The 24854-nt window shown below is 40.5% G+C and overlaps 1 protein-coding gene across 1 annotated transcript in view; it reads left to right on the forward strand.

Annotated features, from left to right (window-relative positions):
- Positions 1-24854, forward strand: part of ADARB2 (adenosine deaminase RNA specific B2 (inactive)) — a 623258-nt gene that overhangs the window by 450372 nt on the left and 148032 nt on the right. The window contains exon 3 of the mRNA XM_075587794.1: positions 260-1167. Coding sequence (XP_075443909.1) covers positions 260-1167 — 908 coding nt within the window. The remainder of the gene's footprint in view (positions 1-259; positions 1168-24854) is intronic.

Raw genomic sequence — 24854 nt, forward strand, 5'->3', positions numbered from 1 at the left:
GTTCGCAAATATATTCCTTAGTTCAATGGTTCTCATATTGGTCCTTAGGGGATCATCAGCCACATCATGTTTGGACCACAAGTGAATTCACCTAATTTCCTTATGAAAATAATGTGTGTGGTTGTCTCTGAGACACGGTCTGGCTGGGAGACGGCCCCTGAGGAGAAGTTTGAGAATCGCTGTTCTAGACTATGGTACCATTGTTTTTTGTTGTCGTTTTTTTTAGCATAGTAATAATATATATTTTTTCTTAATATAGGTACAAGCAGTGCTGAGGTCAAGGAAAACCGAAATGTAGGAAACAGAGAGGATCATGCTTTGTCATCTAGTGACAGACCAAAAGTAGGACCATCCAGCATTAAACGGAAAAGGCCTTTGGAGGAAGGCAATGGTGGACATTTCTTCAAACTTCAACTTATATTAAATAAACTTTCATGGTCGGTAACTCCAAAAAATGCCCTTGTTCAACTTCATGAACTAAAACCAGATTTACAGTACAGAATAGTTTCTCAAACTGGCCCAGTACACGCGCCTGTCTTTTCGGTTGCTGTGGAAGTAAATGGACTCACTTTTGAAGGTTCTGGGCCTACCAAAAAGAAAGCAAAAATGAAGGCAGCAGAACTAGCTTTGAAATCATTTGTTCAGTTTCCAAATGCTTGTCAAGCTCACTTTGCCATGGGAAACTGCATCAACCCATCAACAGACTTTACATCTGACCAGGCAGACTTTCCAGACACTCTGTTCAAGGAATTTGAACCATCTACACACAGTAAGGACTTCTCTGGCTATAGCCCAGTTAATAATGAATTGCTTTCTAGTGCATATCGACATGGGAGATTAGTCTGTCACACATTGGACTTAATGGCCCATACTAAACAAAACAAGCACAAGATGGCATCCCCAGCTGAGAGAGAGAAGAACCCAGTAGTGATGCTAAATGAGCTGCGACCTGGACTGAGGTATGTCTGCCTTTCAGAGACTGTGGAGAAGCAGCATATCAAACGTTTTGTGATGGCAATGAGAGTTGATGGGAGGACATTTGAAGGCTCTGGACGTAGCAAGAAACTGGCAAAAGCCCAAGCAGCACGGGATGCACTGCAGGCCCTCTTTAACATTCAACTGACCAGTCACATACCCAACAGGAATAAATGTAACCATTTGCCACAGGTGAGAGTTCACACAGTAGATTGTGGTGGCCATGCTTCAATCTTGCATTTATTATGATGTTATTTAAGTTGTTGTTTTTTCCGGTTATGTACTGTAGCAGGTACACTTAGCGGAGGTCTTTATGCATAACATACATAGTTTGCAATATATCCTTGTTTGCAAGTCAACACTGCAGTAATATTAGAAATCATTGCACAGTAGTAGAATTAAGCAGTAGGCCTAAACTACACAGCGTGGTCACACATTATTTCGTCTCTGTTTGGCAGAACTAGTCTCCAGCCAGTCTTCTACCAGAAGACCCCTTTGGGTGCTGGAAGACATATTATAGCCCATTCAAATGGACTATAAAGTGTTTTCCACCACCAGAAGGACTTAGGGAGGGCTTGTGTCGTACCCATTTAGCGCATATGGGCCTTAAAGTGAACATTTTACGTATGTGTCTTATTAAAAAATAATTCAGGTTTTCTTTTTAACCGTTACTGTATATAATACATTCTTATCTTATCAAATATGTGCATAACCTACTACTGTTAGCTGCTCAACTTATGAAAGCTTTCACAGAATAACCTGCAAATCTATTGGGATTTACACTTTGCCTGTAGATACAATATTCCCCAACAATCTTATTATGGAAACCATTAGACAAATATTGTAGCTACCCCACTAATCAATTGTTGTTATCTATGTCTAATTTAAAAAGAAATCTGTGAATCACTGGCATTTAACCCATTTATTATATAACCACCGCCATATCAGACTTAGGCCGTAGGTGACACTGCGTCTTTAAATAAACAGGTGCTTGGATATCAAAGTTCACAAGTACAGGGCCGTCTTTAACAGCACGAAAATGTATTTATCTGTGTGCCCCACAAGTTCTAATTTACTGAGTTTCACAAAAAGAAGGGATACTGAATCTGCTCACATTATTAAATACAGCCCTAACAGTCCACACTTTCACGCAATAGATTTATATAGATTGCTGTTGTAGAGAGAAAATGGAACTCAGTCAATTTCTTTAATAGCAATAATTGTGCCAATCACTGTTGCCTGCAATTAAAATAACTCTGTAAAGGTAGAACTGAACATTAGTTCTCATTTATCCTACACAAGAAGAATGAGCTAAACAAAGTGTTGTTCCATTTCCAGTTACATGATTAGTTTGCAAAATGCTGATGCTATGTTATGGTGAAAAATGGTTCTTACTGTTCTGTGTCAGTGCCACCTGCTCCAATCTGCTTGTATGAAATATGAAAGTGGTTGGGTTTTTTTGGGGCGGGGGGGGAGGTTTTTTGCATTCTTTATTTTGCCTTTTAAAAGAACAAAAGCCGAAAGTGTTAGTCTCATCTAGCTGTATAAAGTTTAATCTAGAAAGTGGTAGGGAGTTAATTAAAAAAGCTCTCCGGTGCAAAACTAGTATTTGATTTTTTTTTTTTTTTTTTTTTTTTTTTAAAGTAATTTTATTATGTTTTTCTGCTTTGACTTTGATAAACAACCCCCAATATTTGCTTTGGGTTATTTGAACCCTGCACAAAGAACTGTGAAAAAGTTGCTGTGCAATATATTTTGGAGTTTCATTTCCCCAATAATTCTCCAAAGTAATGTCTTGGAAGAGTGACTTGTAATTCAAAAAACAGTCAAGCAAATAAAAACATTTTAAGTAGAGCAAACATCCTTTGCATTGTGGGGGATGCCAAAGAACATAAGGGGGGGGGGTGGAAATCGAATTCAGTTAAATGTCAAACACAAAAAATTACAAAAACACTTGTCCTGTGTCTTCCATTAAAATGATTATTGTGAATGGATATCCATAGCATTAAAAAAAAGTACATTTAGTGAATTAACTAATGCCAAATTATGAAACTCAACAATATGTACAAATCATGTGTTTAAATGTTCTTAGATAAATGCGTACTTAAAAGTATCTTGAAGATTAAACACTTAATCAGGATGATGTTCAAGTCCAAAGCTGAGGAATTTAACCAGTTTACTGCCAAAGGAGTATATAGTACCTGGCAGAGGTTAGTATACAGTGCTTTCTTTTATGCTAAAGATAATGACACATAGAATTGCAGTAACTTACTGGGTATAGGGTAGTATTCAGCTGTTTTAATATTTTGTTATCAGATAAACTGTTCTACCCATATCAGGGTCCTTCCTTCCAACATTAGCAGCGAGTCTAACTGAGGTCAGGGGGTCTTATCACTGAAACACGGAGAGAGAAAAATATATATAAAGTATATACACCTCACTCTACATTTTTAATGCAGGATACTAGGACCCTTAATATTTTGTGCTAGCAATCCAGTGTGGCCATTCAGATGTGATTTATGCCACAACACATTGTAGGGAAGTATATTTCCATCTATTAAATAGCTTTTCACTGCCATATTTGCAGTTCATAAAAATCAGTCAAAGGAATTGATGACGGTGCTAAGTATTTACTACTATGACAGTTTAAATGTGGGAAGCCCTAATGTTAATGGATGTTGATGAGGTAAAAGAGACGACGGGATTTTATTTCATCAGTTGATAATGCTCAGATGTGATTTTGAGTTTGATTTATATGCAATTTTTAATGAGGAGCTCACATAATAGATGGTGTAATAGAATAGTGTATGCAGAAGGAACCACTTGAGATGGTAAATGTGTGTTTAATTCCGTTTCCCTGGCTGCGGTGGCTTTTCGGTCACGGAATATGTGTCAAGTTTCTGAAAAGCACATTGAGATGCAAAGGATTGGGGGTTTTTTTTTGCTTGCATGTGTGTAAGAAACTTGCTGACCAAGTGTTTTGTGTTTGATGTAGATTGTCAAACTCTTTTGTAACAAGCAAGATTTGACATGGTTTCTTAACAATAAGAAAAGGTAAAATATCACAGATGTAGAATTTCACGCGTCCCTCAGTCACACGAACGCAACATATCATATATGGGACAAAACAGACAAAACATATCTGTAGACATTGATCTTTTGAGGCACATTCAAAAAGCATTAGTGTTAAAGCAAAAATGCATTGGCTTCCCCTGATTTGTTCCCTCCCAGGATCCTTTCTGAGTACAGTATTTACAGGCAGAGTTAATCCATACATTTAAGATCTTATAATCATGCTTTATGATATTATAGGTACAGGAAGAATAATGCTAATATTGCAACCCCCGAGGTGGAATAAGGAAATACATATTAATATAATTTATTATTCTAATTTGTCATAATGGTGCAAAACGGCAGTGCATACTATATTAATTAGAGTGATATAAGCATCTTAAACTGTAAAATGCCAAACGGCTATGGAAATAAACTGCATCTAATCCAAACTCATTAAAATATCTCTTACATGCAGTGGGCATTTGCTCATGCCACTTCACACTAGACACCAGCTCTGAATACGGGAATCAGCCCATGTCATAACTAATGGATTTAACTGCCACACAGGCACAGATAAACATTTGTCCACTGCTGTTTTTCTCTGTAGTATGGCTACCAGCATTTAATTAATATGGCTTAAATATATTACATAGTTACATAGTTACATAGTAGATGAGGTTGAAAAAAGACATAGGTCCATCAAGTTCAACCTATGCTAAATTTAGACAACAGATACTTTATCCTATATCTATACTTACTTATTGATCCAGAGGAAGGCAAACAAAAAAACCCATTAAGGGGAAAAATTAATTCCTTCCTGACTCCAAGAATTGGCAATCGGATTAATCCCTGGATCAACATCCTTCCCATGTATACTTATTTGGTATATCCCTGTATACCTTTCCCATCTAAAAAGATGTCCAACCTTTTTTTGAACAATTCTATTGTACCTGCCATCACAGTCTCCATGAGTAATGAATTCCACATTTTAACTGCCCTTACTGTATAGAACCCTTTTCTTTGGTGCTGGTGAAATTTCCTTTCCTCCAACCTTAAGGGATGGCCCGACTCCTTTGTACTGCCCGTGGGATGAATAGTTCTTTTGAAAGCTCCTTGTATTGTCCCTGAATATATTTGTATATAGTTATCATATCCCCTCTTAGACGCCTCTTTTCTAATGTAAATAAATCTAATTTAGCTAGCCTCTCCTCATAAGTTAGAATGTCCAGCCACTTTATTAATTTGGTGGCTCTTCTCTGCACTCTCTCTAGTTCCATAATGTCTTTTCTTAGGATTGGTGCCCAAAATTGTACTCCATATTCAAGTTGAGGTCTTACTAATGCTTTGTAAAGGGGCATAATAATGTTTACTTCCCTTCCATGCATTGCCCGTTTGATGCAAGATAAGATCTTGTTTGCCTTTGCAGCTACTGCATGACATTGGGCACTATTGCTAAGCCTGCTGTCTATAAGCACTCCTAAATCCTTCTCCATCAAGGATTCCCCCAAAATATCTCCATTTAATTTGTAAGTCGCCTTTTTATTCTTGCATCCCAAATGCATAACCTTACATTTATCTGTATTAAACCTCATCTGCCATTTACCTGCCCATGTTTCCAGTCTCTCCAAGTCCTTCTGAAGAGAAATGACATCCTGCTCTGATTCTATTACCTTACACAATTTAGTATCATCAGCAAAGATGGAGATTTTGCTCTCGATCCAAACCTCGAGGTCATTAATAAACAAGTTAAAAAGCAGGGGTTACCGATCCACTCACGACTTTAGCCCAACCTGAAAAAGTTCCATTTATGACAACCCTCTGTTGTCTGTCCTTTAACCAGTTTTCAATCCAGGTGCATATATTATTAGAGTCCAATTTTCTTTATTTTGTACACCAACCTCTTGTGTGAAACCGTATCAAAAGCCTTTGCAAAATCTAAGTAGACCGCATCAACTGCATTACCCTGGTCTAAATTCTTACTTACCTCCTCAAAGAAACAAATAAGGTTAGTTTGGCAAGATCTATCCTTCATAAATCCATGCTGACTATTACTAATAATTTTGTTTTCCATTAGGTATTCCTGAATATTATCCCGTATTAAACCTTCAAGTAGTTTCCCTACTATTGAAGTCAGGCTTACAGGTCTGTAATTTCCCGGTTGTGATCTAGCTCCCTTTTTAAATATAGGCACCACATCTGCTTTACGCCAATCTTGTGGTACTAAGCCTGTGGAAATGGAGTCTTTGAATATTAAATATAATGGTTTGGCTATTACTGAGCTTAACTCCTTGAGAACTCTTGGATGTATGCCATCGGGGCCAGGTGCCTTATTTACTTTAATTTTTTCAAGTCGCTTATGAACTTCTTCCTCAGTTAACCAATTGTTCATTAATATGTAGGTTGTGGCTTCCTCCTGCGGCACTACTATTGAACTTGATTCTTCCCTGGTAAACACAGAGGCGAAGAATTTGTTTAATACCTCTGCTTTTTCCTTATCTCCAATAATCTGCCTGCCCATCTCACACTGAAAGAGTCCTACATTTTCTTTTCTCATTTTTTTGTTATTAAGGTACTTAAAGAACTTTTTAGGGTTGACCTTACTTTCTATTGCAATCCTTTTTTTCATTATCCATTTTTGCTAATTTGATTGGCCTTTTACAATTTTTGTTACATTCCTTATAATTCTGATACGATGTCTCCGTCCCTTCTGATTTAAAGAATCTAAACGCCTTCCTCTTCTTGTCCATTTCCTCCCCTACCTGTTTATTTAGCCACATTGCTTTTGACTTATTTCTTTTATACTTATTACCCAGGGGTATACACAGATAAGTGTGCTTTTCTAACAATGTTTTAAAGACTGACCATTTATCTTCTACATTTTTCCCTGCAAAAACATCATCCCGTTGTATTACTACTAGATTACACCTCAGTTTATTAATTGTTACATGTAATGATATTGGTATCACATACAGTACAGTAACATTCCAAACCACATTCCCTATGAACAATCCATGTCATGTGTACCATACCACTTCAAACAGTTGCCCAATTCTATCATTTAGATCTTTAGTAAATGTCTGTATGCAAATCATATTGAAAGTAGGTCATATGATTTACCCTGGGCCTATAGAACTTGTTGAATAGACTTACAGCAGTCCACGTGAATCCAAAGAAGTTTTAGTGCTTTCACCCATTCGATTGTTTGAGCCACTCTAAGCCGTGTTTTATGTGGGGTGGTTTAAACAGTTTACTTTTTGTAAAAATGTTTCCTACTACTCATTAAAAACTGCTTATATTTTGCATTCACTGAACCATGAAACATTTGTTTACAGTTAAACCAACATGTTGATCGCGCCTTAAAATTGACTACTGTATCCATACTAAATATATCACACTATAGTTTATCAGAGCGAGAGAAAAAACAAGAGAAAGGCGTGAAATTTTATACTCCACGTAAACGTGAGAAAGTGATCATTTACGGAAAGAGTCACAGATACACAATGTAAAGCACCTTAGGCCTGGGACATGGCACAACAGGCCGTGCTGAGCCGTGCTGAGCCGTGCTGAGCCGCGCTGAGCAGATGCACTTACCCCCTGCATCTGTGATCAGCGCGGCTTTAGCAGCCGCTTCCGCATGCATGCGGAGACTCAGAAATTTTCAGGAGACAGACAGGTTTCAATTTCGGCGCTTAGGAGAGCGGAGGAGCGGTCACGTGACCGCAACCATCCAATGGGAACGAGGGACTAGCCCCGTCTCCTGCCACGCCTCCGCTCCGCCTCCCTCCACGCCTCCGCTCCGACCCCAAAGCGCGCTCACTGCCTCGCCTACCAGGACGCAAAAAAGCCCCCGCTTGAGCAGGCGAGGAAGAGCAGGAGCGCAGCTCAGCGCGGCCAGAGGCACCATGCCCGAGGCCTAACAGAGGAGACTGAAGACACTACAGTAGACTACATCTAAAATGGTTTCGAGCGTTTAAAGTAAAAGTCTTTGGTAATGTTTTAAAATAATTATGGAAATTGAGCTGACAATTCAAGCCAACGCATGTGTTTGCTGCTGCCTATGATGTGAGTTGCAGTCAGGGATAGGGCTATAAGTGCTATCCACTGGAATGTCATCAGATATCCACAGTCACGTGGGATACCCTTTGTCACTGGTACCTTGGGTGCTGATGGACATCCAGATTCTACCTCACCATCATGAAAATGCTTCAGATATCTCCGCTTTCTAGGTAGTAACTTATCCCCAAACTGCTCACTGATAATAATGATCAGTTAGGTATCATTATTTATTTTCTAAATTGCCATGTCACGTGTGTCTGAAAAGCTCACGTGCCTCCTTCAGAATGGCAAAGGTAAATCTTTACTGCAATTTGCAGCACTTGATAAATAAGATCCAGTGTACGGTACTTTATTATCCTTCAATGAAGAATATTGATATGATTCTGAAGTGCAGTTTTTCATTTCAGAAGCATCAAGGTGACCCTAACTGCCTCTGACCAGCTTACAGATTGTTTTTCTAATCTTCTTCCCATATTAATCCATCTCACTCAACATAAACAGCATTCAACTGCTGCAAAGCACAGGCATGAATTAATGTTGCCGTATCAAATTAGAAATATAGAGAACTTAAATTTAAAATGGATATACATTTAAAAAAATGAAAAGGTGTAACATTACATTAGCTGTGCCTTGAAATGACTTAACACTGTTCATGCTGTGCAGAAAATTTATTCAGAGATATATCATACGTTCCTGCCTTAATAGAACATTATAATGCAGCTATATTAATGTAGATGCATATAAAGCACGTATGCCAGTCCACTCAGTGAGTAATTCTGTGAGGAGCACAACTGTGATTGGCAAAATACTGAAATGTGTTCTCCATTCCAAAGTTGTGTTTGAACGATGCAATGAGAAGACTCAATTCTGTGCTTTCTATACAGTTTCTGTGCTACTGAGCCCTTCCAGTTCAGCCAGGAGTTGTTAAGACATTATTAATATTTGTGGTTGAATAAAAAGATTAACATTTATAACATGTAGAACGTTTCTAACATTAACCTCAACATTTGTGTAACAGTATCCTTGTGTTACACAGTAGCTGTTTGATGATTGCCACATCTTTTGTTTGTCTTTTAAGGAAAAATAGCTCTTTAAAAAAAAAGAAGCACCTTGTCATGTCACACAGTATTTGAACAACAAAGCAAATATTGTTCAAAATATACAACTGTATTTGCTATTTCAAGATTAATACCTAAAAGGATTATTATTTGTCCGCCAAAGGAATATTGAAATGCAGATGATTGAGTATTAATATTTTACTCCCAGTAAGGAAGACAGATGTGCAAATCTGACCCAATCGTGTTGCCAAAAATTTTGGAGAGTTCTTTATTTTTTTAAATAAAAAATCTGACCTATTGGGGGGATCTTGAGGACTGGAGTTGAGCACCCCTGATCTAAGTTGTAACTCAAGAAGTAGTTTTCCAAAATTCACATAAATCTTTCCCCAGGTCTAATCTTACACCTTCTTATCAGGAATAAGAAGCCCCTCCATTGTTGACCCATTTTGGGCCAGAAAGCCAGCAACACATTGCTCGACCTTGCTGGGCCCTCTGAAAAGGTTAAAAGTAACACAGGGAATTCAGGAGTTAAAAAGTCCGCTGATTTTATACCTGGTTTCATTTTCAGTTTTTTCTTCATTTTATCTAGTTAAGTTACTGAGCAAATTGGATACGCTGTATTCCAGTCCTCTGCATGTAGGCTAATAAGAGCCCTGTTAAGGGTAAATGATGTTGAAAAAAGTGCTCAAAACAAGTAGAGAACATCTACGGCTTGTGCGCTCTAAACATCATTATATTAGTGATAAATGGGATTGTGCTCGCTAAGCACTGTCAGTGTTTCTCAGTGCTACATTAACATGAATTAATAGATGCAAAAGTACTGTATTGACCAACAAACATTCGCATATAACGTTCCAGTGACAATTCTGACTATCTTGTGGTATTTATACAGTACTTTGGTTCCTTCGACATCTCTTCTACCAAGACCTCCTAAATATCACTTAATATCCTTGGGATTCTGAAACAGTGATCCATAGAGCACGGGTAACCCCCTAACACTTTTTTTTAAATAATGTTTAATAATTTGTGTGCTGGAGAGGCCGCAGCAGCAGAGTGCCACGGTTCCTCCGGCACTCACAATTACGTGATCGCACCGGCACTGATGACAAAACAGAAGCAGAGGAGTACTGCTCATTCCTGTGCCCCGCAGGCGGGCAGAACATGATCTCCCCTAAGAAAATGAGCAGGATCCTTATGACGTAGCTACTGTGTCATTGGGCCCCTGGAGTGCCACGCCCCATAACATAGTAGCCATGTCTAAAGGGCACCCAAAGAGTTAAACAAACCTCTCACAATTCAGCTCTCTTGTAGTGTGTTACAGTCGATTTAAGGGCAATATACAGTATTAGTGCTGAAAGTTATTCCATAAGCACATGTTTGTAGTCCAATTTCCAGGATTTTATTTTTTTAACTTTTATCACATGTATTGCTGTTGTGAAGCTCCAGTATTGTTGATAGATGGTGCTATCAAAAATACAGATTTGCATACATACTGTACAGTATATAACACTGGTAGCTAACTAAAATGAGGAATATAGCTAATTAAATGCAGTGACCGTGCACATGATAATTGACACTAAAGTGGTTCTCGCACTTGGCCCACAAACGTAAAGCTGCAGTTCAGTCTTTTTTTTAATTTTTTTTATTTATTTATTTTTTTACTTCAATAGTTTTATGTGTGCAATCTCTAATTACCTAAAGAACTGTATAGCTGCAGGTCAATTCGTTCTCCATGTATTGATAGGCAAAATTTGGTGACATCATTAGTGAAGGGATCTGTTTTTCTTCCGCTTCTTTCTCTCAGTGGAAGCTTATGAATATTCATGAGCACTCCTGCACTGACATGTGCTAGAGGGAGGGCAGGGCTGACAAAGGGGTGTGCCAGGACTTGTGACAGGACATGAAGGGGCAGTGCCTTAGCAAATGGCTGTTAAAATAGAATACAAGAAAATTGATCCTTCAAAGTTGTTGTTTTTAAAACAGAAAATGCTAAAAGTATTTTTTCTTACTTCAGAACTGATTTATTAAAAAAAACACACATGCAGGATATTGACTGAACTGCAGCTTTAATTCTAAAATGTACCAATTTTGCCAACTGTCCATACCAGCAGAGTCTCAGAGATGCAATATCTAAACAAGAAGGAATGCTGCTTCAACCTGAGCTTGTAGAATGTTAACAGTTGTGATTCAGAATTTACCAATGTTCTGATAAATATAACAACTAATGGGTTAAATATGGACATTTGTATTAAATTCTTAATGAAAGCAAAGCAGGCATGAAATGGGTATAGGTTTATGCAGCTTTTGTGTTGTTATGGGTGATATATAAGAAATCAACGGCGATGTAAATGTGCTGTAATTAATACCAATTTAATATGCCACTACTAGGAATGTATTAAATCATTATGTTAACAGTAATTTGTCATAATCATTGACAAGAGCACTGCATGGGATTAAGAGGTTGGGTGTTGAGCAAGGTTAATACTTAGTATAGAGAGGAAAGTATACGTATCATGGCAGCAAACGTGTAATAATTCAAAATATAGCACAGTATAGTATCTGAATAATTTGTCACAACATCACTTTGTCTTACTGCGTATCTACTGATATACATATTATGTTACAAATGGTTTTTATTCATGATACTAAAAAATGTACAATGCTGCCAATACAGAAAGAAATGGAGTATTCATTGAACATTTTAGACTAGAATATTGTTACAAAGTGTTTGCAATCCAAGAAGGACAACTTCTACAAAAATGTTACTATGGTGAAAAATGATTATTATATTATGTAAATGTATTTTTATTCATGCAGTACCAAAAATGTACACAGTGATTTACAGAATAGACATTTCAGAATAGAAGGTAATAGTGCAGTAGATAAATAAATGCACCAGGCATAAAAGTATAGAATAGGCAACAATTTTATTCAATAGGCAAAAAAAAAAACCCTAGCCTTTTGTAATATTTAAGTGTGGGAAGTGTGCGGGTAATCCAAGCGGAAGAAGCTGTGAGTACATAGTTGGGTGGAAATTACCATTCCACTAAAATCTTAATATTAGTTCAAAGCATGTTAGCACCTACACAACGTAAACATTGTCTCGTTAGCATCAGCCTCAGCACTAGAGATGTGTGAACGGTTGGTTAATTTGACAAAATGTTGCTGTTATTTGCAAGAGATTTGTAAAAATATATATCTATTGTTTGCTACAAAACTAATTGCAGGTCCTGTGCTCCTCATGTGCAAGGTCATAAGGCCAATGTGTAGGTCCCGTTGGTCAGGTCCCCTGGTTTTCTTTATCTTTTCACAATTTCCCCCCCCAAAATGACAAAAAAGGGGGTCATGTTGTGCTTTTATTTTGCTCATAAACAAACATTCTACTAAATATTTCGCAAAATTCGCACATTTCTGCAAAATTCGCAAAAAATATTAGCATGATGGATTCCGAGGGAGTAGCCTCATTTCATAGACATGCGGAAATATTAAGTTTCTTACAGCGTGTCCCTTAAAATGGGACCAAATACTTTTATTTTTAGGCATTAGTTAGTAAATACAATTTCTAGCCGCCTCTTTAGTTTAGTTTCTGGCAAACTACAGCAAGTGCTTGATAATACGTATTAACGGCTACTAATTAACACAATCAGTTGATTATACACAATGGTGAAAAATTCAAAGACGCTCTCGGAAGAAATGAGAACAGGGACAGGAGAGCAAACAGACAGACAGACAGACACTGGCAGCTGACGCATTTTTTACCCTCTGCTCCCTGTTGAAGGGTTTCAGATGTTCCTGATTTTTTTTTAAAAAGAGGCAAATTCCAAAATGTGTTAGCTAAAAAAATAAGCAAATAGAGAATTTGCTGCATCCAATGGGCAGTTTTCAGAAGCCGCTTATCCCAGCAGAGTAAGTAAAACTTTGGGAGAGTTCCCGTACAGTACAAAGACACAAATAATGATACGAGGGGCCCTCATTCAATACGGGCCAAAGTGGCTCGAAAAACGTTAACATATTTACAAATTAGTAAGACATTGTACCAGCCCAAATCTAATATTGTTGAATGACAATTCCCACTACCAGTGTAGACTTCTCATCAAAAGATTAAGCAACTACAGTATAATCAAAGAGGTTTATTTGCCCCAAGCGGCCTCTCCTTTTAAAACCTATGTAATAAAGCAGGAGATGCAACCTACCTATAGGTTTCTATCCGGCATGTTCATCTTTATCATGGACTCGCATCCCTGCATTTAAACATCTAAAAATGTCTCCAGTCACATTGAAACCCAAATCTGCACTATTATACTATTGTTTAGTGACTATTTTGGTAATTGAAACATATTTCATTTATTTTTTTGATCCCCTATTCACTACTCCCCTGCCAACACAATGTGTATTAAATCTATTCATCATTGGTCAGTATATACCTTTTACACACTAAAACCAAAGATTTATATATATATATATATATATATATATATATATATATATATATATATATATATATATATATATACATGTAGAGGTATCAGTACCGTGTTAGCCGAGCTTCAATAATCAAAAAATAAATAGATGATACCGTTCTGTGGCTAACGAAATGCTTTTATTTGTGCGAGCTTTCGAGATACACTGATCTCTTCTTCCGGCGATGTAACATCGCCGGAAGAAGAGATCAGTGTATCTCGAAAGCTCGCACAAATAAAAGCATTCCGTTAGCCACAGAACGGTATCATCTATTTATTTTTTGATTATATATATATATATATATATATATATATAATATATTATATATATATATATACACACACACATATATATATATATATATTCAAAAAGTAACAAAGAAGTGCTTATTATGAACTTGGAATTAATGTATTGGTATGAGAATGGTTCAATCAAAGTGTTACATTTGGGACAGCAAATTATTTAAAGCCTAGGTGCCGTCAGATAATAAAAATTCTCTTTGGAAAAAGCAGCTGTAAACGTGTCACAAACTCCCTTTTTTGCTACTGTATCTGTTTAGAAAAAAGAACGATAGAAAAAAACAGCATTCGAAAAGCTTTACAATTCCCTGCTTTACCAGGCATGGTCAAATATAAGCTTCTGTTCTGTCCTGAACTTCTGTTGTGTCATTACATTGAATGATGTTTCATAATTATCTGCTTAACACTACATATGATAATCCTGCTCCACTGAGTGTAGAGGGCAAGAGACAGGAATAAAAAGTCTGGTAGTATTTAAGCACTGGATGTGTTATGGAAACGAGGGCTCCTGTATGTTTGCCTTTCATATGAACCCTTCTGTAGATCTCTGCTTCAGACATACTGTGCAGATTCACTGAACTTACATTTTCTCAACTCATTTGTTACTAGTATTCAGCTCCTTATGAAGCTGGTAATTATTCAAATAGCTTTTCTGCTCACAGAACACTGAGATGCTATTTGAAATTCAGCAGGGCAATATCAAGCTGCACATTTATGACCAATGTCTCCCTCTAGCGAGCCCCAAAATAAATACACCTACAAGATCTCATTCTGGACGGGAACGGAATGGACACAAACACAATCTTGCCTCTTGGAACTTGTCTCCCATTTAACCATTTCAGGAAGGTTTTTTCCAACAAGAAAAATAAAACTAGAAGTTAGAACAATTTACAAGCATCGGCAAATCTGAGAAAAGAGTATTACAGTATATAAGTATTTCACTGTGTATTTTTGTCACATTGGATGTAGCATTTGGGCTTTTCTGTCTTTTGTTGTATAAATGAAGCTGTAAGATCCATCATTTATTGACCTCCTATTATGATTGTTTTATTATCATTTGTTACATTTGATAATATTATATACACAGTTTATTTTATTTTACGTTGTTGTACTGAATGCTGCTCTGCACAGTTGAATTGGGAAATGGTTTGACCTTATTCCCTACCGGTGGGGGTTGTGGAGTATGTTGGTTTTTAAATACATCATAATTATCCTAGCAAATTGTCTGTTTCGGAGAAAGTGCTACTTGTTGTAAGGGAGGTGTCTCTCTCACTCAGTATAATGTTGATGTATCCTGTTGGCAGCCTGCATCCAGCTTCACAAGGCAAAGCCAGAACAACCAGACTTGCCTAAAAAGTCCTAAGTTATAAAACAGTGATCGTCTCTGAAGAAGAAAAGGCAAAATGTATCATGGGTACTACTGTACAAGTGTGACTATTGACCCACATAGAACCCTTACTAGAATGAGAACACACAATTGTTTTATTGAATACGCTTTTTTAGATATGGAAATCAAAATAAATGTTGTTGGCTCTAAACAAACAAAAGTCCTAGCTACTTAAATAAAAGAATTAAGGGGTGAGCTCTATAACATACCAAATTACACGGCTAGTGGCAGAAAGCCGTAAGGACTGAATGCTGTGTTCACAGTCAGGGCCGCCGAACAATTTCCTGGGACTAGAGTGTCTACCCGTGCCAAGGGTTGTTGAGCAGGGAGAGGTGTCCTCTCCCCCTGTCCTGTCAGAGTCCCCCACAATCTCTCTCTTTCTTCCCTCTCTCCCCCTCTCTTGCAAACTCCTCTCTTTCTCCCCTCTCTCTTCCACCCCTCTCTTCTTCTTCCCTCTCTACTTCTCCCTCCCACCCCTCTCCCTCTCCCTTTCTGTCTCTTTTGCCTCTCTCTCTTTCTCACCCCTAATTCTCCCTCCCTCCCCCCTTCTGACTCCCCGTCCTCTCTCTCCTTCCCCTCTCCTCCTTTCTCCCTATGTCTCTGTCTCCCCTCTTTCTCTCTTTCTCCCCCCTCTCTCACACTCTCCCTCTCTTTGCCACTAGCTGCTTTGGCGCGCAATTTGCCGCCGCGATGCACGACCAGATTTTCTGAAGACAAGAAAATTGTCTTATATATGTTAACCCATTTGGTGCCTGAAGGCATTCCTTTATAATGCATTGGTTGGCTAATTCAGGGGTGCGTAAACTTTTCATTCTACGCCGCCCCCCCCCCCCCCCCCACCCACCCACCTACCTACCTACCTACCTACCTTATCTCCGACGTCTTAGTGAATACGGTGGTAATTCCAAAATATAACTATCACGCTGATCCCAATTTTTAATAACATCAAGCTTTAACACAGCTATATACTGTAATAATACTTATAATAATAACTTTATTTCATATAGTGCTTTTCTGTCAATAGGAAACATAGCGCGTCACAATTACAGTATAGTGCTCGGCACACAGCACACAGCACACAGCACACAGCACACAGCACACAGCACACAGCACACAGCACACAGCACACAGCACACAGCACACAGCACACAGCACACAGCACACAGCACACAGGAATTTTACAGACACCGACCCTGCCCAGATGAGCTGACAATTTATGTTTTTTATGCCTGAGGCACAGGGAGATAAAGTGATATACCCAAGGTCACTAGAAGCCAACACCAAGAATTGAACCAGGTTCCCCTAATTCAAACTCAATGTCATTGTTTACATCAGTGTTACTCACTGAGCCACTTCTTCTACAGCCACTTGTAATGATTTTACCCCAGAGAGTCTAAGACCAAAGTCTGGCTATATGCAATTGAAAAACCTGTGTCTAACCAGAACTTTGTAGTAGTTTTAGCATATTGATATTTGAAAACGTAATAGTACGCTCTTGCGTAATGGTTCTCATTATGTTTACTTGCATATCAGTTTTTGTTCTTTGAATTGCCTACATGCCATAACAATAATAATGTTATAATATAATATAATAATAATGCACATAAACATAGCAGCTCACACATTTCGCTTTTGCCACAGGATGTTATTCTACATATTCCTTATTTACGTAACTCAAAAAGGTTGACTGTACTAGGCAATGATCACCCAGGTTGATTGTTTAATTATTCCTACTGACACTACTGTTCCTTGTTGAAGAACTGACAAAGTGTTTGCTCTTTCCTTGCTCATTGTGATACAGGAGGAGGATGTTCACACACCCACAACATGATCTCTGTCGTTTGATTCTTTGTTGTACTCTGGGGACCACAGTAAACACTTGCAAATAGTAGTGCAAAAGAGGGAGATTTTAACTGAAACAGAACCAAGCAGGGCCGCCAACAGAAATCATGGGGCCCAGGACAAATGAAAGGAGCAGCCCCCCCCCCCCCTCCCCTAACCCATTGCGCACCTACCACGGAATTATTTTTTTTGCGCGCAACTTTTACTTAACCCCCCAATACATATAAAAATACACCCCCACCACCCCAATACATATAAAAATACACCCCCACCTCCCCAATACATATAAAAATACACCCCCACCTCCCCAATACATATAAAAATACACCCCCACCTCCCCAATACATATAAAAATACACCCCCACCTCCCCAATACATATAAAAATACACCCCCACCTCCCCAATACATATAAAAATACACCCCCACCACCCCAATACATATAAAAATACACCCCCACCTCCCCAATACATATAAAAATACACCCCCACCTCCCCAATACATATAAAAATACACCCCCACCTCCCCAATACATATAAAAATACACCCCCACCTCCCCAATACATATAAAAATACACCCCCACCTCCCCAATACATATAAAAATACACCCCCACCTCCCCAATACATATAAAAATACACCCCCACCACCCCAATACATATAAAAATACACCCCCACCTCCCCAATACATATAAAAATACACCCCCACCTCCCCAATACATATAAAAATACACCCCCACCTCCCCAATACATATAAAAATACACCCCCACCTCCCCAATACATATACAAATACACCCCCACCTCCCCAATACATATAAAAAATACACCCCCACCTCCCCAATACATATAAAAATACACTCCCACCTCCCCAATACATATAAAAATACACCCCCACCTCCCCAATACATATAAAGATACACCCCCACCACCCCAATACATATAAAAATACACCCCCACCACCCCAATACATATAAAGATACACCACCACCACCCCAATACATATAAAAATACACCCCCACCACCCCAATACATATAAAGATACACCACCACCACCCAATACATATAAAAATACACCCCCACCACCCCAATACATATAAAGATACACCACCACCACCCCAATACATATAAAAATACACCCCCACCACCCCAATACATATAAAGATACACCACCACCTCCCCAATACATATAAAAATACACCCCCACCTCCCCAATACATATAAAAATACACCCCCACCTCCCCAATACATATAAAAATACACCCCCACTTCCCCAATACTTATAAAAAATACACCCCCAATACAAATAAAAATCAGCCTTACCTTGTGGATAGTCTCAGGTCAGGACCGGGGGTTGTGGGGTGGCTGGTGGCTGCGAGGTGGGACGGTGGCTGTGGGAGGGCCGGTGGCTGCGGGGGGGAGGCGGTGGCTGCGGGATGGGCGGTGGGCTGGTGGCTTAGGGAGGCCGAAGGCTGCTACTGGGGGGGCACCGGTGGCTGCTACTGGGGGGGGACATTGCTGCGGGAGGGCCAGTGGCTGCGAAGGAGTTGCCGTTGCTACGGGGAGGGGGCGCACTAGGCCGGTGGCTGCAGGATTGCTGTGGGGGGGGGGGGGGAAGGCGGCTAGGGTTGCCAGGTGGAGTGTCCAAAAATACTGGACACAATGCTAACATATGCCAGACCCTCCCAATACATATAAAAATATAGCCCCTCTCCAATACATATAAAAAATGCCCCCCAATACATATAAAAATACCCCAACCCCCACTACATATTAAAAAAAAACCCAACCCCCGAATACATATTAAAAAAATACCCCAACCCCCCCAATACATATAAAAAGAATACCCCAACTTCTGCAACACTGCATTGGAATTAGTTGTTTTCAAAGCTAGATAAAATAAAATCTTTTGCTGATGTAGCACTGTTCCAAATAACCATCCCTCCCCCCCCCCCCCTGCTGCCGTGGGAGATTACACAGCCTATGCTACTTAATATGTGGTGCGATAACTGTTAGGGTCAGGAGAGCTGAGCTGATCTGCGGTATTGTGGAGATCAGGACAGGCTTAGGTTCTTCCTCTGGTTCTTCTCATGGTGCTTAGCGCCTCAAGCAGTAGTGGGCTCCAGGATGTTCGGAGGTCAGCCCCCACTATTGCACTCTTTCCCTCTCAGCCCAAGGACTGATACTCAGACTGAGGTATATTAGAACAGGATCTTTATTCAGGCTTGCACTCACTGCAGTTCTTCATCACAGTGGTGCATGGTCTCAGAGGTCCCAGACCTTTGGATGGTGAAGGTCCTGATCTTACAGGTCTCTGTGGCTGAATCTGATGTTCCCCAAACCCAAGGCTGGGGGTGAGCACGCTCATCCTGCCATAGGACAGACTCACAGCTCTCTGCTTCCTCTCTTGTCAAGAGCTCAAGCAGGACTCTTACTAACTTGGTCACACCCTCCTAGGAGACTCAAGAGGGGGCGGGCTCATGGTCTATACCTATCCCTGATAGGCTTACACAGGTCATGAGTCACACCTTACTAAAATTCTAATGGATTTGCCATGTATTTTGGAAAGAATGCATAGCAATACATTAGCTGATATCACTGCCAATTTCAATGAAGCATGATTTATTCAATGGATGACATAATTGCCTTTATTCTCTAATTTACATAATGCTGTTTATCTGTTATATGGATCAAGAGCTTCAGGTCATTAAAATTGCTTTATACTGTAGGGTCTAAAAGCAACATATGGTGATAATCAGATCATGAAGCGTGGGGTCTTCATGTTCATGTGCCCTTTATGAGAAGAGTTCATGCAAACAGCAATGCTATTTATGCTCAGGACAGGTCTTACAAAGCCACAACGTGGGGTATCGCGCCTCAACATGGCCGGCCTTAGGCTTTAGGGGGCACGCTGGCAGCGGGGAACCCCCTGTAAAAAAAGTTAGGGGGGCATACCTTGATGAGCATCCTTGCTCCAGCGGCGTCACAGCAGCATGTGATGTCACGTTGCCATGGCAATGCATCATCATATGACGTGTTACAATGCAACGTGTCATCATATGACGTCGCGGCGTCATTTGACGTTGGTCACCACGGCAATTTGACGCTACAGGAGGCGGCCCACTCTGGAAAAGTTAAGGCCCTTCTCACAAATGAACACACACAGAGACACAGCTCTCTCTGCCGGTCTGGGAGCCCCGCGCTTCCACCTCTCCCTCTTCCCCCTTCTCTTGTCGTCGCTGGGATCCAACTTCTGCCCTCTCTATGAGTGGAACTGTAGGATGGAAGAGCTGGGGGAGGGAGGGCCCCGCGCTCCATCCTTCAGCTCCCCCTTGCGGTCGGTGGAACTTGGATCCCAGCGCTGACAGGAGGAGGGAGTGCAGGACCCCCAAAGTTGCGGGGGCCCAAGGTCGGCCACCTTGCCCTGAGACCGGCACACCCGAATCTAGCGTGTAGTGCCATTCAAGTCATTAGTTGTTTATGAATCAAGGCAAAGAACAGTTAGTGCCTGCACCACATGTAGACATTTGTTAGTGCGGTTCTTTGCATCGGACATACAGTAGATCATTCTCTGACAACACGTCGCCATTTTTGACTCAAAATGAGTGCACAAGGCAGCACTACAGATTAATAAAAAGAAATCCAGTTGTTTTCAATAGGATTTTTGTTGTTGTTGAGACATGTGGGGCTCTTTTTAAACACCAGTATTGCTGAGTATGGCAGCCTAGTACCTTTGGTGAATGTGGCCCAGATGTGTTTAGTTTAGCACATTGTATCCCTGGTTGTCACTGGCTTTCTGTAATACTGCTGCTTTTAAAAATCACCATAAAGTCACATTCAGCAGCCAAAAAATAGATCCCCCTTCTGAAGCCAGTTTATAATTAGGGATGCAACTCCAGTACAGTACGCAGAAGTCTAGAATTAGTTTTCATCTACGTTGTCATTTGTATCCGTAGCATTTACCCACATAAATCTCGCAGTAACTTCTGTGTCATAAATGTATAGTTATGTAACCTTTTCAGCGTCACCCCTTATTTCTTCAGTGGGGCTTAAATGAGAAAACAAAAGAAGCGTATGTAATGATTTAACTCAAGTGTAAAAAAAAAACCTGTTCAATGAATTAATTCACTTTGTAATATTGTGAATTAACAGGACTTAGAAATACTCCAATCACTGCTGAATATGTTGCTATGGGAACTAGAAGCTCAAAAACAAATATATTTGTGCAATGTATTTATTGTTTGAGTGTCTGACCATGTTCAATCTGATGAGTGTTCTGTGTTTTTGGTTTTACATTTCTTGTAGTCAGGACTCAGTATATTTCTATTTATCAATTTATTGAGCTTATTTCTTCAAGCACACTTATTGCAGCAATCAATGTGCAATAAATGACAAAATATTCAGTGTTGAAACAGCAGTTGCCCTTAACAAGATTTACTATAAATGCAATAAAATGAAGACAGTTATCAAGATAATTAAATCAAAGTAAAGGTGGTTTGTAAGCTTCCCCTGTGTTCGAAAGCACGTATTCCCTACAATAAATGTAAATTAAGTACCAGCTCTGTATGTTAGACAAGTGTAACCGTCACTGCCCGGCTACAAGGGAGTCTACATAGAGGTCTGTGTTGTTGGACACTTGGGGTGCATTACCTTTGTCAGGGGCGCAGGCTGGGCATATATGCAGTTGTTAATGATAGGCGCCAGGAACTTTGTAGTTATTAAACAAAATGGTCTTTATTCATACTATAGACACTTCCTCAGATGGATCATTGCAGTCCTGAGAAGGCACATTGCTTTAACATGTGTAACACCCTTCCCCCCCGCAACCGCCCCCCCCCCCCCACCTAAGGAACAATTGCATACAACAGGCGTTATGGTGCTAACCTGCAGGCTTACAGAAGGCCTAAGCCTCTGCTCATAGGGAGCTTGGAGGGTGCCTGGTGCAGCGCCTCCACCCGCAAGGAACCCAGCATAGACAGGATGACTCCTCACAGGAACGTGTGCAGATACACAGCAAATAATCACAGACACAATAGTAATAAACAATAACTCTTTACCGCAGGATCCCCCACAGATACTCATATACAATACAACACAGTATTATCCAATCCCTCCCTCCTATCCCAGGGAGCAGATATACTCCCAAGGATCCTAGTCGCACCCTATTCCTTGGGCACCTTAGTACCACAGATGTCCGCAAAGGTATCCCCAAATGTATTTGTGAGGGCAGCGCTACCTTCCCTTGTGTATTGGTGGTGCACGTGGGTACCTTCCTGGTTACTCTTGGTTAACCAGGGAATCCTTATGTCAGAAGGAAAGCCGCATCTGTGATCCCACGATGCAGGGCCTCCCAACAATGTCCCTTCTCGCTTACGTCCGGCAGCCGTACGGTCGTCCTCCAGGCTTAGGGAATCCTTCCCTGCTGTTTGCCTGCTCCGCTAGCAATCAAGCTAATGGGAAAGTCCCTTAGCTATGACCGTCCCTATAGTACTCCGCTCAGGTGGCTCAGGGACAAGCTTGGGCCTATGGGGCATTCTCTGGCCTAGCCCTGGCAGCCTGACTGGCTCCCAGGACACAACCTTCCCCTCTGCAGTCCCAGACAGATCTGATCCTGCGTTCTCCAGTCCCCCAGGTTATCCTGGTTCACCAGAGGATATCCTGTTTTCCTTTGCCAGTCTTCGCCAATCCTTTGCACGTCCGCATTGCAAACGCAATGCTCCATTCTCAGTCCTGCCAACCACAACATGGCCGACGCACCTCCGTATTGGAATCTGAAGAGCTGCATCAGCTTCCCTCAGAGGTAAGGAAGACTACCCTGCTACACATGAAATGGGTTTCTTTAATTCATGACATTGTTAACCATGCTTCTTATGAGATTCTCAATCCCTAGTTTTCCAGGGTCCCAGTAGGGGATCCCCTTCCTCACTGTGGTAGGATAGCACGTCATTAACTCTGTATTCTACCCTGAGCACCTCACATACAGATGCAGTGTCCGGTTGAATCATTCTTGCCAGGGACGCTCCTTGTGCCTTTCGCCGGCTGCCTGCGGGTGATTTTGGGCCCCCCGGGGTGCGCGCTCGTTTGCTAATGCAGGAAAAAATTACATGTACGTGGCACTGGAGGGGGGATTGCCAAAATAGTGATGGCCAAGTGTCCTTCGGCAGCAGAATATCTGTGCTGAAACGGCCGCGTCTAATAGTGCCATTGCATGATTCACTGTTTTAACAAAGTAGGTTGATCTTACCGCACTCCTTCTTTTCAAGTATCTATAGGATTGTAGATATAAGTTCTGGTGCTGGCTTAGAGGTATGGCTGGGATCCCACTTCTGCCATGGATTGAAGTACTATAAAAAGTCTTTCTGAAGCCACACTGCTCAGGAAATGTTCTTGTCAAAAGACATCTTTACAATATAAGCTTTATTTAGCAGAGAATTTAAGGCGCAGAATGTTTCAAGGAACCCCCTTCCTTAGCTGAAATATTCACACTGGTGGAAGGGGATTCCCCGAAACGTTCTGCACCTGGAATTCTCTGCTAAATTTAGCTTATTCTTAGGATGTCTTTTGACGAGACCCATTCCTGAGCAGTGCTGCTTTAGAAATACTTTTTTTTTGTTTAAACCCAGGCACTTAATACCTATTTTACAAAACAAAATGAAAACCTTTCAGTTTTAACTGCACCTATTAGCGAATTCTCTGCTATATTCTAAAAATGTGCAAAACTTTCTCTTAAAGGTTGCAAACTAGGCGAAAAATATCCTTTTCTGCCGCTACACACACGCACGCACGCACACGCATGCACACGCACGCACACGCACGCACACACGCACACACGCAGCACTGTGTACTAGCAGGACACATTGAAACTCCAACAAGAGAAAAAATTCAATCAATGAACACTTCGGAACCTATTCTCGTAGCTCCGAAGTGGGATACAAAACTTCTAAAGTGCACTTTTGAAGCGGTTTGGCAGGCTTTGCTATTCTGTAAGCCCTTCTCGCACATCCAATCTATGTCTAAAAGGCTTTTTTTCAGAAGCAGTTTCACTCAGACTCTGCCAATCCAATCGGTTTGTTAAAAAAGCCTCAAACGTGCATTTTTTTTTAATTTTTTTACCCGTAGCTCCGTTATGCAAACCGCTTCTAAAAGCTCCCATTTTTGTCACGCCACCTCAAGGGGGGTCGATATTGGTATTGCGAATTGCATCCAGGGGGCGATATTGGTATTGCGAGTTGCATCCAGGGGGTGATATTGGTATTGCGAGTTGCATCCAGGGGGCGATATTGGTATTGCGAGTTGCTTCCAGGGGGCGATATTGGTATTGCGAGTTGCATCCAGGGGGCGATATTGGTATTGCGAGTTGCATCCAGGGGGCGATATTGGTATTGCGAGTTGCATCCAGGGTGCGATATTGGTATTGAGAGTTTCATCCAGGGGGCGATATTGGTATTGCGAGTTGCATCCAGGGGGCGATATTGGTATTGCGAGTTGCATCCAGGGGGCGATATTGGTATTGCAAGTTGCATCCAGGGCCTGAAATATTGGTTTGGCTGAGAAAGCAAAACCCATAAGTCAGACTGAGGATAGAGTTAGCACCAGCTCAGGTCATTCCGCTTCTAAAGCAAGTACAAGCCGTGCGGTTTGGCTGTTAAACCATGCGGTTTATCACTTTTTACAGAAGCAATTTAGATGATGCGATTTGCAATAGGGAATAGGGTTTACTGTATCTC

This window comes from Ascaphus truei, chromosome 2 (genome assembly GCF_040206685.1).
Source record: "Ascaphus truei isolate aAscTru1 chromosome 2, aAscTru1.hap1, whole genome shotgun sequence".
Classification (NCBI taxonomy): domain Eukaryota; kingdom Metazoa; phylum Chordata; class Amphibia; order Anura; family Ascaphidae; genus Ascaphus; species Ascaphus truei.